Genomic DNA, 14,691 nt, shown 5'->3' with positions numbered 1-14,691 from the left:
GACACTGTGTGCGGCCGGAACAGGGCGTGTGTTTGCTCAAGGCGCCCCACAGGTCCCTGCACAGCACCTGGGAGCCTCGGCAGGCTGGACAAGGGCCCATTGTGTCCCCAGGCACCCCTGCCCCGCAGGCGTGGGCTACAAAGCTCCTGCCGGGTCCCTCACTCCCCACTGCTCTGCCCCCACCCTCCAGACCTGTAGCCTCCCACTGCCCAGCACCCCCCCACCCCACTCCGCCTCCTGCCTGTTGTCCCTGCCCTCCCCTCCTTCCACTGCGCCTCCCACGGCCTCTGCGCTGCATTCCGTGGCCTGCACCCACTAGCCTGTCCCCACGTCCTGCCCCCAGTGCCCATGCCCCTGACAGCCCATACCCTAGCCGCCCCCTGGGCCCAGGCATCCCGGGTCCAGATCTCAGGTGCCGCTCCCAGCCTAGACGCCCACTCCAAGTGTGCACCATGTTTGGTGGGCCTGCCCGCTGCTCCTCCCCTCTGCCCCACCCAGACAGGTGTCCCTGGGGCAGGAGACCCTCCCAGCCAACTGCCTGGGGCCGGGCCTGAGGGTCGGGAAAGCGCAGCCCTCTGCGGCAGGGCTTCCCACTGGAGGGGGCCTGGGAGGTGGCCGTCCCTTGGGTGGGGCCAAAGGTCCTGGGGGGCGTCGGGGGGGCAGGTGCAGGGCCTGGATGCCCTCTGTCAGGCTCAGGGCAGGGGCCCGAAGATCGGTGAACCACAGTGCTGCCCAGCAAGGGTGGCAGCCCGGCTGCACCAGCCCAAGACAGAGCCTGAGGGTGAGGCCTGGTCACAGGCATCGGGGTGTCTGGACTTGTCAGTGGACATTCGGGCTTGGGGAGAGCCCCCTGCACCCTCCTGGGGAGGCTGGCGCTCGGGCCTGCCGCTCAGGGTCCATACCGGCCCAGCCGTGACCCAGCACCCAGGCAAGCCCGCCCAGGTCCTGGCACGCGGATGCGCACTCACCGCCCCCTGCCCACGCAGACGCTCACTCCCCTCCGGTCCCACAGCTGGCTCAGGGCACTTTCCCAGATGTGCCTCGGACACCCCCAAACCTTGGGGCAGGGGCCAGAAGAGGGTGAGGGGGTGCCCACAAGCCTGAATGGTTGCAGTGACGGAAAGGTTGTCACCACAGGGCCCAGGGGAGAGCGGGGGACAGGGTGAGGCGCTGGGCTGGTGTGTCCTTGATGCGTGAGGCATGGCAGCCAGACCCGGGACCTAGGTCAGAGGAAGGGGCTGGTGCAGGCCCCCTGCTGGGAGCTGCTGGGATCCGGGTCTGCCCAGCCAGGCCCCCCACCGGGCTCTCAGGATCCACCGGGCCCCTTGCAGGCCCGAGGGCCCAGTGACGGGGACGCGTATGGGTGATGTGGAGCTCGGGGGCTCGGCGGGGGCGCCGCTCACCCAGCTGGAGGCACCCGCGGAGGAACGCCGGGTGCCGGCCGCTCCTCCGTGACCTCACCAGCCCCTCGGCCGCCCAGGGGGTCTCCGAGGTCCCCACTGACCGGGGTCTGTCCTCTGCCCGCGCCCCCCTCCCTCAGGTCGCGAACCTCCTCCAGGTCCCCAGCCTAGGGCAGGCTCGGCTTCCTGCCCAGTCGGCAGGTGGGAGGCCTAGGCCAGACGCAAGGAAGGGAGAGGACAGCCGCCGGGCAGGCTTGTCCTCTGCCCTGAGAGCCGGCCGCGTAGAACCGGTCTGACCGTGTGCGCGCGCGTGTGCGTGTGTGTGCGCGTGTGCCTGCGTGGTCATGCTCACATGTGCACGCGGGCTGGGAGCCAGCCAGGAGGCCCGCGGAACAGACGCCACAGCCTGCGTCACGGGCAGCACCCTGGGGCGCCCGCCCGGCGGCAGATGGCAGAGCCCGGACGGCAGCGGAGCCACGAAGGCTGGGCCCCGGAGGGGGTGGGGGGATGGGCTGAGAGCAGCTGCCTCGTCTCAGCTCCGTCTCAGGGCAGAGACACAGAGATGGGTGCGGGGAGGGGCGGGGGACTGGACGCCGCCCGGGGCCTGGCCTCTGGGGGTGTCAAGACCCGCTCTGTGGGCCCAGAGACCCATCTCAGTGCACCGGACGGATGGGGCCCCCACTCCTGCGCCCGGGGCCACAGGGGCCAGGCTGTCCAGACGCGGCCCACCCCCCCCCCCGCCCTCCTCCCCCCTCCCCCGCCTCCCTGAGAGGCTCCACACCCAGGCACGCAGTGAGTCGCTTCTGCTGGGAGTCCTGGGGTCCTGGCAGGTGAGACGTCAGGAGGGCAGACTCTGCATCGGGGCCCCCCTTGTCCAGGCTCAGCCCAGCCCGCTCCTCGAGCCCCCACCCACCACGCTGTCCAAGTCGGCTCCTCGTGGCCAGGCTGGAGTCCCTCTACCCCAAGCTCCTCTCCCCTCCCCCCTGACCCTGGATCTTCCCGATGGGAGACACCCTCAACCTCCATCCTGATGGTGCCTGACCCAGGGACCTGCCGGGACACCCAGCCCCTCCTGCCCAGTCTCCAGGCCTGGCCTTGGGCTCTGGGCCGCCCACCCCAGCTCCCTTCCCTCCCCTCCCCTTTCCCCCTCCCACCGGCCCACGGACCCCAACCTCAGCTGGCTGTCTAGCCTCTGAGCTGGCAACTGGGGGCCTACTGGCCATTTGCATTTCTGAGGCTCACCTTCCCAATATGCAAATGAGGACCAGGAGGACTGGGCAGGTCCCGAGCCTGGGTGAGGGCGTGGCTCTCCACCTCCCCTCCCTTCCTAGCCCTGCTCTCCAGCACACACGATGAGGCGTTAGGAGCTATGCCAGGAACTGGGATCCAGGACCTGGAATGACGCCCCCGGGCCTGAGCTCGTTCCCAAAGCCACCCCCAAGCTCACTTCAGTCTGGCGCGCGCCCATCGCTTGCCCAGCCAGCCCTGACCGGGTCTGCCCTGGCCCTTTGCTTGAGGCCAAGCCCAGGTGAAGCCTGAGAGGCGGCCTGGGAGTACGGCGTTTCTAGCGTCTAGAGGTCAGGAGTGGTTGGCATAGGACCTGAGGTGCTGGGAGGGGGTGGGAGAGACAGAAGCAGGTCCCGTTGGCTTCAGTGCCCCCACCTGTCCCGCACATCGTGCCCCTCCCCACTCACACCCTCCCCCGGCAGCCCTGTGGGGACCGGCAGTGCTCCCGGAAAACCCATTCTGCATCTCGGAGAACTGAGGCCCAATGGCTCTGCCTTTCCCCCACAAGCAAGAGGGAGCCACTAAAGGGTTTGGAGCAAGAGAATGGTGTGCTTAGAAGCAGGCTCCAAAGGCTTCATCAGGAGGAGTGTGCGGAGGGCCCCTGGGGGCGGAGAGAAGTGGCCGAGCCTGGGGACTGGAGCTGGGGGAGGTCCGGCAAGGGCAGGATGGGTCCCAGGATCACTGCAGCCGGTGGGTGGCCCGGTAGGCTGGGCTCTCCTGCTGCCCGTGGGGCGGCGTCAGCCCCAGGTCCCAGAGCAGCTGACTCGCTTGCCTGGGAAGGACTCGAGGGCCAGGTCGAAACCCCACACTGGCACGTCCCAGAAAGCACGAGCCAGTGGCTCCCCTCCTGCTGCTGCCGGCAGGGAAGCCGCTCCCGGAACACCCAGACGGGGTGTGGCGGGAGGTGGAGGCTGAGAGGGCAGAGGGTCGGTGTGGGGATGTGGCCAGGCGGCACAGGCAGGCACAGCTGGCCTGAGCTGGAGGGGACAGAGAGGGAGAGGCCCCGGCCCCGCTGCGAGCGGTGCTCCCTCCCGCTGGGAGCAGGGGAGTCGCTGAAAGACTCATTTCACAGATAGGAAGGCAGGTTCAGCGCGGAACCCCTGGGGGCCCAGACCCCAAAGGGGCCGGTGTTCCTGCGCGGTTGATCCTAGAGAGTTAAGGCCCCTGTCCTGAGTCCAGCCGGGCCCAGGGAAGCCCCCAAAAGGAGGTAGAGGGGGCTCGCTCAGGGTCCACTCCGGGCCAGGTTAGCTCTTGGGCAGCCTCTTGGTGCCTAGGCCAGGGTGCACCCCAAGTCAGGCCAGTAGGGCCCTCTCTGGGCCCCAAAGAAGCTGAGCACGCACCCCCGCCCGGGGGACCGGTGCTGAGCTGACACAGGGTGACCTGTGGGCTGCGTCCTCCAGGCCCCACAGCCGGCACTCCTCCCAGGTCAGCGGGGGTGAGCTAGGCCCACAGGAAGCAGGAAGGGACCAGGCCGGGAGGCACTGGTGGCTTGGGATGGGGAATTTCTTGGGCGTGGCAGAGATTCGCCGGAGGGTGAACGCACAGGCCTGTCCATTTCTCTGCGGGACTCGGGGGCTGTGCCCCCCTCCCCCACAGGGCCTGCCCCAGCCCAGGAATGTGCCTGACCTGGAGGGCGGGGTTAGCAGAGCAGCCCCCAGACCTGTGCCCCAGCCCCACTTCTCTTTCCTGTCAGGTACGCTCAGCCACGCCTGCCCCCACTCTCCCCTGTCCTGGTCGCCCACCCTGAGGACCTGGCCTCGCCCTCTCCGCACCCAGCCTGGCCTCCTGCCTTCCGGGCTTCACGGGGCGCTTGGCCCCCGCCGCCCTCCGAGGACCGGGCTCTGGATCTCAGCAGAGGGTCCGCACATCTGTGAGGCTCTGCCCCCAACCCCGTGGTGACTCAGTTGCCCTGCTGTGGGGAAGGGCTGCAAGCCATGGTGCCTGCCCAGCCGGGCCAGAGCCTGGAGGAGGGGGAAGGACGAACCAGCTGGCCTGCCGGAGCACCCACCACGCACGCCGGGACACGACCTGTCTCGTCCACGTGGGCCGCAGGCTGCGCGCACACACCCGCTCACCCGTTCCCAGTGCGCGCCGCTGCCGTCCGTCTCAGCCTGGACGCGGGCAGACCAGACACGGGGAGCTCTGGGACAGCCTGCCCCCCGCCAGCTTGCGCCCCTCTGGGCTCCTGGGCCCTGGGGTGGGGCTGCCACCAGCCCCGGGAAGCCCTCCGAGGCGTGCAAGCCCCCTGGGGGGGCAGCCGGGGTGAGCAGGGGGCAAGACCTGGGGGCGTGTCCTGGCCAGGGCCCTCCCTTCCCTGTTTTCCCATCCACAGTCCCTTTCTGGGAATAGGGAAGTGGCCCTGAGGGGGAAGTTAGCCCCCCCCCCCAATTCTTTCCGACCGGATGCTCTGTCCAGGCCACCTCGGGCCTGGGGGCAGGGCCAGGGCCAGGGCAGGGCCCCTCCCGCGCAGGCCCTCTGCCCTCCCCCAGTCTGCGTTGGAGCCTAGGCTTGCTGCAGGGGTGAGGAGCCCAGAGCTACAGCAGCCCCAAACCCCTCTCCCTTTAGCAGCCCCCAAGTCCCCCCACCCCCAGAACAACATGATAAGGCAGGAAAGTCCTTGAGCCCAGGGTCGTGGCTCAGGGTCACCAGACTGTCCCCTCCTCCCTCACAGACTTGGCCCGCAGCCCGTGAATACTGACATTCCCCAGAGCGGTTTCCCGAGCGGGGTCCCGGGAGCCTCCACGCTCTGACCCTGCCACGTCTTGGGACCCGAGTGCCCAGGTGCCTCTCCGCACCAGCCCTGGTCTGGCGCTGGGGATGCTTCCAGGGGGCAGACCTCGGTCCTTCTGGCAAGAGCCACAGTGAGGGGAGTCTGGAAGGCAGCACAGGCTGGAGGGGGCCTCCTGGGGCTCCCGGGGCAGTTGCCCAGCTCCCCACCCAGCCTGCGGCTGCCGTGATCTCCCCCTGCCCACAGGCCTGGGGCCACCCCCAGCAGCATGGAAGGGAGCGGGCCAGCCGACGCACTGGTCCGGGGAGGCTTGGGCTCGTGTCCCCAGGGTACTGAGGAACACACAGGCCTTGGCCAGTGCAAACCTTGTCTTTCGTGCCTGAGCAGAACTTCGGGGCCTGCCGACTTTCCCTGGACCCACTGGCATTCGGCCAGCGCCCAGCATGGGGGACTGGCTCCCTGGCCATCCTTCTCTGATTCGCGGAGGGGGGACCCACAGGCCCCGGGCACCCGGGCTTACCGGCTCTGCGCTGGGTGGGGGCCAGGGGCTGGCGGGGAGGGGCTGAGCCAGCCTGACCTGCTCCTGGGTGGGGCTCCCACCCTGGCTGTGACTCTTGTGTCTGCTTGGCTGGGCCAGCCGCCACCCCAGGCCGGCCCTGCCCCCGTGCGCCGCTGCTGTCTCTGAGCGGCCTCGTGAAGGCAAGGCCCGGGCCGCGGCTGAGGCGCTGCGTGTGAGCGCTGAGCGCAGGCAGGGACGCGGCAAGGACTCCCTGCGTGCGCCTCTCCAACGCCGTCCTGTATCCTGAGCTCAAGTTAGCTGGGACCAGGCCCTCAGGGGTCCGTGCTCTGGGGACCTTGGGGATCCATCTGTAGGGGACGGCTCCTCCATAGCCTGAGTGCGGTCTGAGTGGCCCGAGTCGCAGCCCAGAGACTGTCCCAGTCATCCCTGCTGTAGGCCCTGAGCCCCAAGGCCCTCGAGGACTCAGGGCACCAGCCCCCTCCCCTCTACAGAGACCTCCCATCTGGCTCTAACAGCACAACTCGGGTCCGGCTCGCGGCTCTGCTACTGCCCAGCCTGCACCCTGGCCTTCGTGGCGCCGAGAGCCCCCAACCCCCTCCCTCTGCTCAGTCAGCCTTGGAGACTCAGCCGAGCTGGGCCTCCTCCTCCAGGAGGCCCCCACGTGGGACCCGGTGCCTGCACAGCTCCTGGCCCGGGGCCAGTGAGAGCCGCAGGCCAGTCAGAGGCAAACACAGGTGCAGTGAGCTTCTGGCTCCTTGGGGACCCCCGTCGTGGCCCCCGTGCATCTCCTCCTCTGTGCGCCGGAGGTTGAGCAGTGCAGGGTAAGGGGCCCGTCCATCCCAGGCACCATCCACACAGGCCGCTAGACCCTCCGTGGCTGGATCCCGAGAGACGGCAGGCAGGCAGCGGAGGCCCCGCAGGAGAGGCGTGGGGCTGCCCTCCCCTAGTCCCATCCAGCCCGGGCTCCTGGGCCTCGAGGGTCTCAGTGGGGTCCGGGTGGAGATGCCAGGGCGTACCGGGCCTCCTGGGCCCAGCGAAACCCCGGACTCTCTCGACGAAAGCCTGGGCTCGAACCCTGGACAGCATCTCGACCAATCCACCACAGCTATGTCTGCGAGAGGCCTGCTGCGTGTCATGGACAAGCGCTCCCACACATCTTCCCAGATCCTCCCCCCGGGGCCCAGGCAAGGGTGCTCAGAGTCCCCACAGATGGGAGACCCAGGCTAGGAGAGGTCAGGGATGTGCCCACAGCTCTGGCGTGGGCTGGTGGCAGAGCAGGCATTTGGCCTGGCTGCTGGATGGGGCTCTGCTGAGGCTGTTCGGCTCAGAGGAGGGAGCCCCGTGGGGGAAGGAGTCAGGGAGGGGGCGGGAAAGGAAGGCCCAGAGGTGGGAAGCCCCAGCTAAGTGTCCACGAAGCGGGTATGGCACACGCCTTGCATATCATGGAGGCAGCCTGATCCTGATCCCTGGCCAAAGGGTCCGTGTGAGGCCAGGACTCCTGCCTGGATGCCCACTGTTTCCATCGCCGCCGCCGCCAAGGCTGGCTTTGTGGTCCCCTCTCCAGCTGCCCTTGGGTCCACTCGACTGGGGGCCTGGCCTCTCTCCAGGTTAGGCGTGGACACTCTCTGGGCTTCTTGGTTTTTCAGGATCTCCTTGGCCAAGAGCATGGTGAGCCATCGCCAGGCCCCAGTGGCTTGTGGGATCAACAAGCTTTGGTGGTAGCAGAGAGGGTGTCAAGCTCTTGAGTGCAGGCTGGCCTTGGCCAAGGGTCAGGTCAGGCTGGGGTCTCCTGGGGAGGGAGGCCAGAGTTCATGCAGCCACCCCTGCCCACGGGCTCCCACTGGTTTTCATCCCACCCCAGCCCCGGCTCTACCCTGTGTTGCCTTTGGAAATGTTGCAAACTCCGGCCAGGTTCTGCTGGCTCCCCTCCCTAGCGGGTGGAGGCCACACAGAGTTGAGGCAAGTGGAGGCCAGAGGCAAGGCCCTCCCCGCCTCGCCAGGCTGCCACTGTGGGCGGGTGCTGCAGGAGCGGGGCTGGGCCCAGCTGGGGGCCAGGGCAGGAGGGAGGCCGCTGCAAAGCGGACACTGTCTTGGAGACAGCAAGCCAGGGGCACGGGCTGGGGAGAGGACCCCCTCGGGAAGGCTGAGGGTTCCTGCGGTGAGAGTGGAGGCCGGAGGGGCTGTGACCGTGGGCCAAGTCACAGGGACTGACCTAATGGCCAGCCCTGGGGGCAGGGGCAGCAGCAAAGTAATGGAGGGTGGGAGCTGGGAAGACTGGTTGCAGAGGAAGGGGCTACGGGCCTGAGGCCGCGAGCAGGGAGGGAGGCCCAGAGCGCAGGCGGGGAGCGCTGGGGCGGTGGGACGGAACCATGGGCAGGCAAGTGATGGATGGGGGCAGGCGAGGGACCCTCCAGGACTGGCCTAGGTTGAGGGGTATGAAGAGGCCAGGGCAGGGCTGACCAAACCTGTGGGATGCTAGGGGGAGCTGGAAAGGGGCATATTGAGGAGGCCTTAGTTGTTGGTGTGGGGACTGGGGCAGACAAGACAGCCAGGGAATGGGGAAGAGGGCCCAGGGCAGGCCTGAGCCCCAGGAAGCCAGGAGGCCGGGGGTCTGGGGGAGTGTGGGAGAGCACCCCCCAGTACGTGCCCTCCCTCCTCATTCCCCTGCTGTGATGACGCCCAGCTCTGTGGGTGTGTTCGTACCCATGTGAGAGCGTGCGTGCATGTGTGTGTGAGACAGACTGTGGGTGACCCAGGCCGTCTTCTGTCCAACCCCCTCCTCCTTCGTAGTCCCGGAGACCAGCCTGGCTCCGGTCACCACGGCAACAGCGCAGCCCCTCCTGCCCGCAGAACAGGGTGACGTATGGGGCTGTTTCCAGGGCCGGGGGCGGGCGGGGAGCCTCGGGGGGATCCTGCCCTGCTCTCCACCTCAGCAAACAGCTGCCTGGAGAGGACAGGGACTGGAAGAGGCACTGGCTCGGGGGAAAGGCTGCCCCTTCAGCAGGACGGCCCCCTGCATGGAGGTGTCCACAGCACAGGGACCTGAGCCCCACACACCTGGAAGGGTGACGGGAGACCAAGGGACAGGCCTGGCTCTCTGTGGTCGGGGGCAGCAGGATAAGGACCCCACACCTCAACCTTCCCTCTGAGCCCACGACTGGTGCCCCCCACCACCTCGCCGTGTGCTGGGGTGTCTCCAGGCCTGCTGCTCATGGACTTCCTGGCTGGGCCACAGCTAGCTGTGGGCTCCAGAGCCTACTACCTGCGTCTGGGGGGCCGCAGACAGGACACACCTCTTTCAGAGGAAGAGTGAGAGCACGCTGCTCTGAGTTTGAGAAGACTCAAGGTCTTCAGATCAAGACTCAGGAGCCCCCCGCCTCCCCAGGATACTGGCCTCCCAAGGCCAAGGACCCACTGGGCACACAGACCAGGGCATGTGAGGAGGACTGGCCTAGAACCTCACCTGAGGGGCTGGGGGCCCACTAGGGAGGCCACCGGAGACCTCAGTCCCTGCCCAAGGAGTCAGGCCTGCCTCAGAACCACATCTTGCCGTGGTCATCACCTAGACCCAGAAGACCCTACATCAGTCCCACCCTCCCAGCCCCAGCATAGGCCATAGGTCTGGAAACCCATTAGAGCCTGACCTGAGGGCACTCGCTCTCCAAGGGTTAGGCTCTGGGACCCTCTGCTGGTCCTTGGAAGGACCCCCAAGTGGACAGTAGCCCGCCCTTCCTTGCAGGCGCTGCATGGATTGTCCGAAGGGGTGGGCTCCTGCCTCCTACCTCGGATCCCACCCTGTGGGGGCCCTGCCCTCACAGGCCCATGCTGCAGGATGGTGGATAGAGCTCCTGTAAGGCAAGAGCCCAAGAGCGGGACCAGGAGAGGGTCCACTTTCTGATCTGGGACAGTAATAGGGGCAGTGAATGGCGGCGAAGGAGGGGGGGCTTGGGGGAGGTTGGGTGTGCTGGGGGAGCCAGCAGGGCAGGCCCCGGAGGCAGGGGAGTGTGCGTGTCCCGGGGGCACTCCTTGAAGGCTGTGGCTGTCACGGTTAGACCCCAGCCTGGCCCCCAGGCGCCACAAAGGCCTCATAGAGCACCCACAACTCCAGCACCTTGGGCTCCCGGCTTTCCCAACCCTCAGCCCTCTCTTGAGACGGGGAACCGAGCCAGCGGTGCGGAAGCCTCTACTGTGGCTGCTGCAGCGGGCAGACAGCTGCTCACACCAGCTCAGGCTGGTGACCTTGGGCCGAGGTCAGCAACTCCTCTAAGGGCTGACCCCGTCACATAGGTGATTCTGTGTAGCCCTGAAGGCCCAAGTGGACCTCGGTTGTCTCGGGCCCTGCCATGATCGAGGTGGAGTCCCTAGGAAAGGCGGCGAGCCGCAGGGCCTGGAGGCCAGACAGGTGGGTGGAGAGCAGGGACCGGTGTTCCAGGTATGGGGCCAGCAGAGCAAAGGTTCCAGGGAGCGGAGGCGTGGCCAGGTAGGGAGCTCGGGCGCGGGCTTGAGGTCAAGCCCCGGTCAGAACGTTGGCCCCGGGGGCGAGCAGGGGGCGCCCGGGGCTGGGTCAGCACTTAGCCCACATCAGGGGCTGCGAGTTCCAGAGCGCGGACGCTGAGCAGGGTCCTCGCGGGTCCTCGCGGGTCCTCGCGGGTCCTCGCGGGGGAGGCACGGCGTCCCCCCGCGCTGGGCCGCTGCGCGCGAGGGGGCACGGACGGCCGGAGGCCCGCTCGCACGGCCCGAGGCACACGGGGGTCGCCTCCTGGACTCTCGCCCCGGCTCGGGACCCCGCGCGCACGACAGACCCCCCCGAGCGCGGCGGAGGTGGCCGCGCGTTCCGCCGCTGACCTTCCCCCGCACGGCCTCGGGCGGGACTGGCGAGTCCCCGCCCCGCCCACGCGCCGCCATTGGCTGAGGCCTCGGGGCCCTTTGGAAACCCCCGCTACCATTGGCTCCCGCGGCCCCGCCCCACACGCCTCGGCCACCGCCCGCGCGGGACCTGCGCGTGCGCGGTGTGCGTGCGTGCGTGCGTGCGTGTGTGTGCGCGCGTGTCTGTGTGTGCGCGTACGCGCGCGCGGGGGGGGGCGGGCTGACGTGTACGGCCACGCCACGCTGTGCGCCTCCGCGGCCCCACTACAGCGAGCTAGTTCCGGGCGGCTCGCCGCGCACCCCTGGCACACCGGCCCTCGCCGACCCGGGAGGGGGGGCGGCGCCCAGCCCCGCCAGACCGTCGCCTCGGCCGCCCGCGCGCTTCCCCGGGGGCGACCCCGCGGCGCCGACCGCGGCGGAAGGGGGCGGGGTTCCGCTCGCCCCGCCCCCGCGGAGGGATACGGTCGCCGCGGCCCAAAAGCCCGGAGCGAGGCGGCCGGGGCGTGTGAGCGGCTCTCTGCGCGCGTGCACGCGGTCCACGCGCGGCTCGGCCCGGGGCCCCTGCGCCGCGCGGACTGCCTCGCCCGAGCGGGTCTCGGCGCTCCCGCTTCGCGCCGCGGCCGCATCCGTCCGAGGCTCGGGGCCCCGCGCGGCGCCGGGAGGCCGCCCTCTCGCGTCTGCGGCCGCGCGGGGAGCCGGGCCGGGTGAGCGGCGGCGGAGAGCCCGGGGGCCGCGGGCCCGCGCGCCGCTGCCGCCCGCGATGCTGCTCTCCAAGTTCGGCTCCCTGGCGCACCTGTGCGGGCCGGGCGGCGTGGACCACCTCCCGGTGAAGATCCTGCAGCCAGGTACGCGCGGGGCGGGGGCCGGGGCGCGGGGCCGGGGCGGGGGCCGGGGCGCGGGGCGGGGGCCGGGGCCGGGGCGCGGGGCCGGGGCGGGGGCCGGGGCCGGGGAGGGGGCCGGGGCGCGCCGGGCCGCACCAACCCCGCCCGCGCGCCGTCCCCACAGTCAAGGCGGACAAGGAGAGCTTCGAGAAGCTGTACCAGGTGGGCGCCGTGCTGGGCAGCGGCGGCTTCGGCACCGTCTACGCGGGCAGTCGCCTCGCCGACGGGCTCCCGGTGAGTCGGGCCGCCGGGCGGACCCCCGGTTTCTCGCCCGCCGCGTCCCCGCCGGGCCTGACCGTCCGTGTCGCCCCCCCCCCAGGTGGCCGTGAAGCACGTGGTGAAGGAGCGGGTGACCGAGTGGGGCAGCATCGTGAGTGCGGGCGCCGTGGGGCGGACGCCGGGGTCGGCGGGGGCGGGCCGCCGCGGCGCGGGGCGTGCTGACCGGCCGCCGTGTCCCCCCAGGGCGGCGCGGCCGTGCCCCTCGAGGTGGTGCTGCTGCGCAAGGTGGGCGCGGCGGGCGGCGCGCGCGGCGTCATCCGCCTGCTGGACTGGTTCGAGCGGCCGGACGGCTTCCTGCTGGTGCTCGAGCGGCCCGAGCCGGCGCAGGACCTCTTCGACTTCATCACGGAGCGCGGCGCCCTGGACGAGCCGCTGGCGCGCCGCTTCTTCGCGCAGGTGCTGGCCGCCGTGCGCCACTGCCACGGCTGCGGGGTCGTGCACCGCGACATCAAGGACGAGAACCTGCTGGTGGACCTGCGCTCGGGCGAGCTGAAGCTCATCGACTTCGGCTCGGGCGCGCTGCTCAAGGACACGGTGTACACCGACTTCGACGGTGAGCGCGCCGCCGGCCGCCCGGGACGCCCGCGGGGGCCGCCGACTGTTGGAGGCCGCGCGCGTGGGGAGCGGGTTCGCGGTGGGGAGGGGGCGGGCTCGAGACCGCCCCCGGCGGCGGGGCTGGGGCGCGCGGGGGGCCGCGGGCGGGGGCGCGCCGGGAGTGCCCGGGCCTCCCCGGGCCTCCCCGTGCGTGGGGCGGACGCTGCGTGCGTGCCGAGCGGGGGCGGCGCCGCAGAGATCCCCGCATTGCGGAGCGCGGGGAAGCCGGGGCTGCCCGCGCCTGCGTCCCCCCGCGCCCCGCCCGCGCTGTCCTCAGCTCACATCTGTTTGTTGTGAAACCCGAGCCTTGGCTCATGTGACCCGCCCCTCCCCCGGCCGGGCGGGCCAGCTGGGGAGGCCGCGCCCGCCGGGCTTTTCCAGGGTGATGACGGGCAGGATTTCTGGAGGCCGCTGCCGCCTCGGGGCCCGGCCTCCCGGGGTCTAGGGGCGGGGCGCGGGGGTCGGCGCTGGTCCCTGGGCGGACGCCCTGACGGCCCCGCGCCCCCGCCCCAGGCACCCGGGTGTACAGCCCCCCGGAGTGGATCCGCTACCACCGCTACCACGGGCGCTCGGCCACGGTGTGGTCTCTGGGCGTGCTGCTCTACGACATGGTGTGCGGGGACATCCCGTTCGAGCAGGACGAGGAGATCCTCCGCGGCCGCCTCTTCTTCCGGAGGAGGGTCTCCCCAGGTGCGTGGCGGTGGGTGCGGGGCTGGCGCTAGGAGCCCGAGGAGCCCGCCCCTTCCTGACCCTGCGCCCCCCTCCCCGCAGAGTGCCAGCAGCTCATTCAGTGGTGTCTGTCCCTGCGGCCCTCGGAGCGGCCCTCGCTGGACCAGATCTCTGCGCACCCCTGGATGCTCGGGGCCGAGGGGGGCCCCGCCGAGAGCTGTGACCTGAGGCTCTGCGCGCTGGATGTGGACGACGGGGCCAGCACCACGTCCAGCAGTGAGAGCTTGTGAGGAGGAGCCCGGGCCTGGCCGGTGGGAGCCGGAGGGACCAGGAGGGACCAGCCCCGCCCGAGCCGGCTGCTGCTTGCGGAAGCAGTGACCTCCGACTGCCGGTGAGCTTTGCCTCGGGTACCGGGCTCTCTCCTCTGCTTTGAGTGCCTTTCCGAACGCTGCTCTCACGGGACGTGGTCCTCCCAAGCTCTGTCTGTCCAAAGACGCTCCGGTCGACGTGAGGTCCGGCCCGCGCCGGGCAGGTGCGGGATCCTGAGACCGTCCCTCTCCTGCGCTGCTCTGGGCGGCTGCCGTGCTGGCCCCCCGCTCCAACCCCGTCGGACCGTGTGGGACCAGGAGCACGTCCCGTGGCCTCATCTCACTGGGGACGCGGGGTCCCTTGTGCCCACCTCCCGCGCCCGCTTGCCTCCGGTGTTCGTCCGGGCACGTCTGTGCACAAACAATGCAACGGCGGGGCCTCTGCTGTGCGCGCGCCCGCCTGCTTCTGGTCTGACCCCGAGGAGGGCTATTTATTGTCTAATTTATTTGTGGAGGTTCCCTCCTGCCAGCGCCCCCGGCACCTTCGGCCCGGAGGCGGGGGCGTGGCTGTGTGTGGACCCCAGGTCCTGATCCTACCTGTGTCTGTCGGAAGATGGACTTGTACAGCGGCTAATTTAAGGGGCGAGGGGGACCCCGCCGCCTGGGGCTCTGCGCCTCGGGGGGGTGGGGGGAGCGGGGTAGGGGCGGGTTTTAAATTATTGACCTTGTACAGTCTGCTTGTTGGCTCTGGAGGCCGGGGGGTGGGGGGACAGAGTCTCAAGCCCTTAATTTATTGTAGCAGCTGTGTTTCTGGGTCCCGGTGTGTGTAGGCATCGAGGATGGGGTTTCTTTCAGTTCACAAGTGAGATGTCTGGAAATCATATTTTTTATACAGTATTTCAATTAAATTGTTTTGTATATAATTCTGTGTTTATTGGACAGGATGGTTGAATGAGAGGTTTTGGGGAAGGGGCCCCTGAGCAGCCCCCTTCTCGTCACCCCATGGTCCCCACCCCCCCCGTGCCCCGAGGGCTTTTGCCACCCCTAGTCTGGAGATTGTGCCTGTGGGGGGTCCCGGGGGGACCTTCCTGCTTCTGTTACCAGAGATGCCCAGAGGTGGGAAGAGAAGGTGGCCTTCGCTCAAGCCACTCAGGGAGAG

At 69.7% G+C, this 14,691-nt stretch overlaps 1 protein-coding gene across 1 annotated transcript; it reads left to right on the top strand.

Annotated features, from left to right (window-relative positions):
• Window positions 1-11,056: 11,056 nt before the first annotated feature.
• Window positions 11,057-14,454, top strand: PIM3 (Pim-3 proto-oncogene, serine/threonine kinase). The gene is made up of 6 exons (XM_080811858.1): window positions 11,057-11,646; window positions 11,807-11,916; window positions 12,002-12,052; window positions 12,145-12,514; window positions 13,069-13,245; window positions 13,327-14,454. The coding sequence occupies exons 1-6, from the start codon at window positions 11,562-11,564 to the stop codon at window positions 13,512-13,514; spliced, it is 981 nt and encodes a 326-aa protein (XP_080667984.1). The 5' UTR covers window positions 11,057-11,561; the 3' UTR covers window positions 13,515-14,454.
• The last annotated feature ends 237 nt before the right edge of the window (window positions 14,455-14,691 follow it).

This window comes from Martes martes (assembly GCF_963455335.1).
Source record: "Martes martes genome assembly, chromosome: 8".
Classification (NCBI taxonomy): domain Eukaryota; kingdom Metazoa; phylum Chordata; class Mammalia; order Carnivora; family Mustelidae; genus Martes; species Martes martes.
Note: the sequence above shows the minus strand (reverse complement) of the source record. Positions and strands in the feature narration are given on the sequence as shown.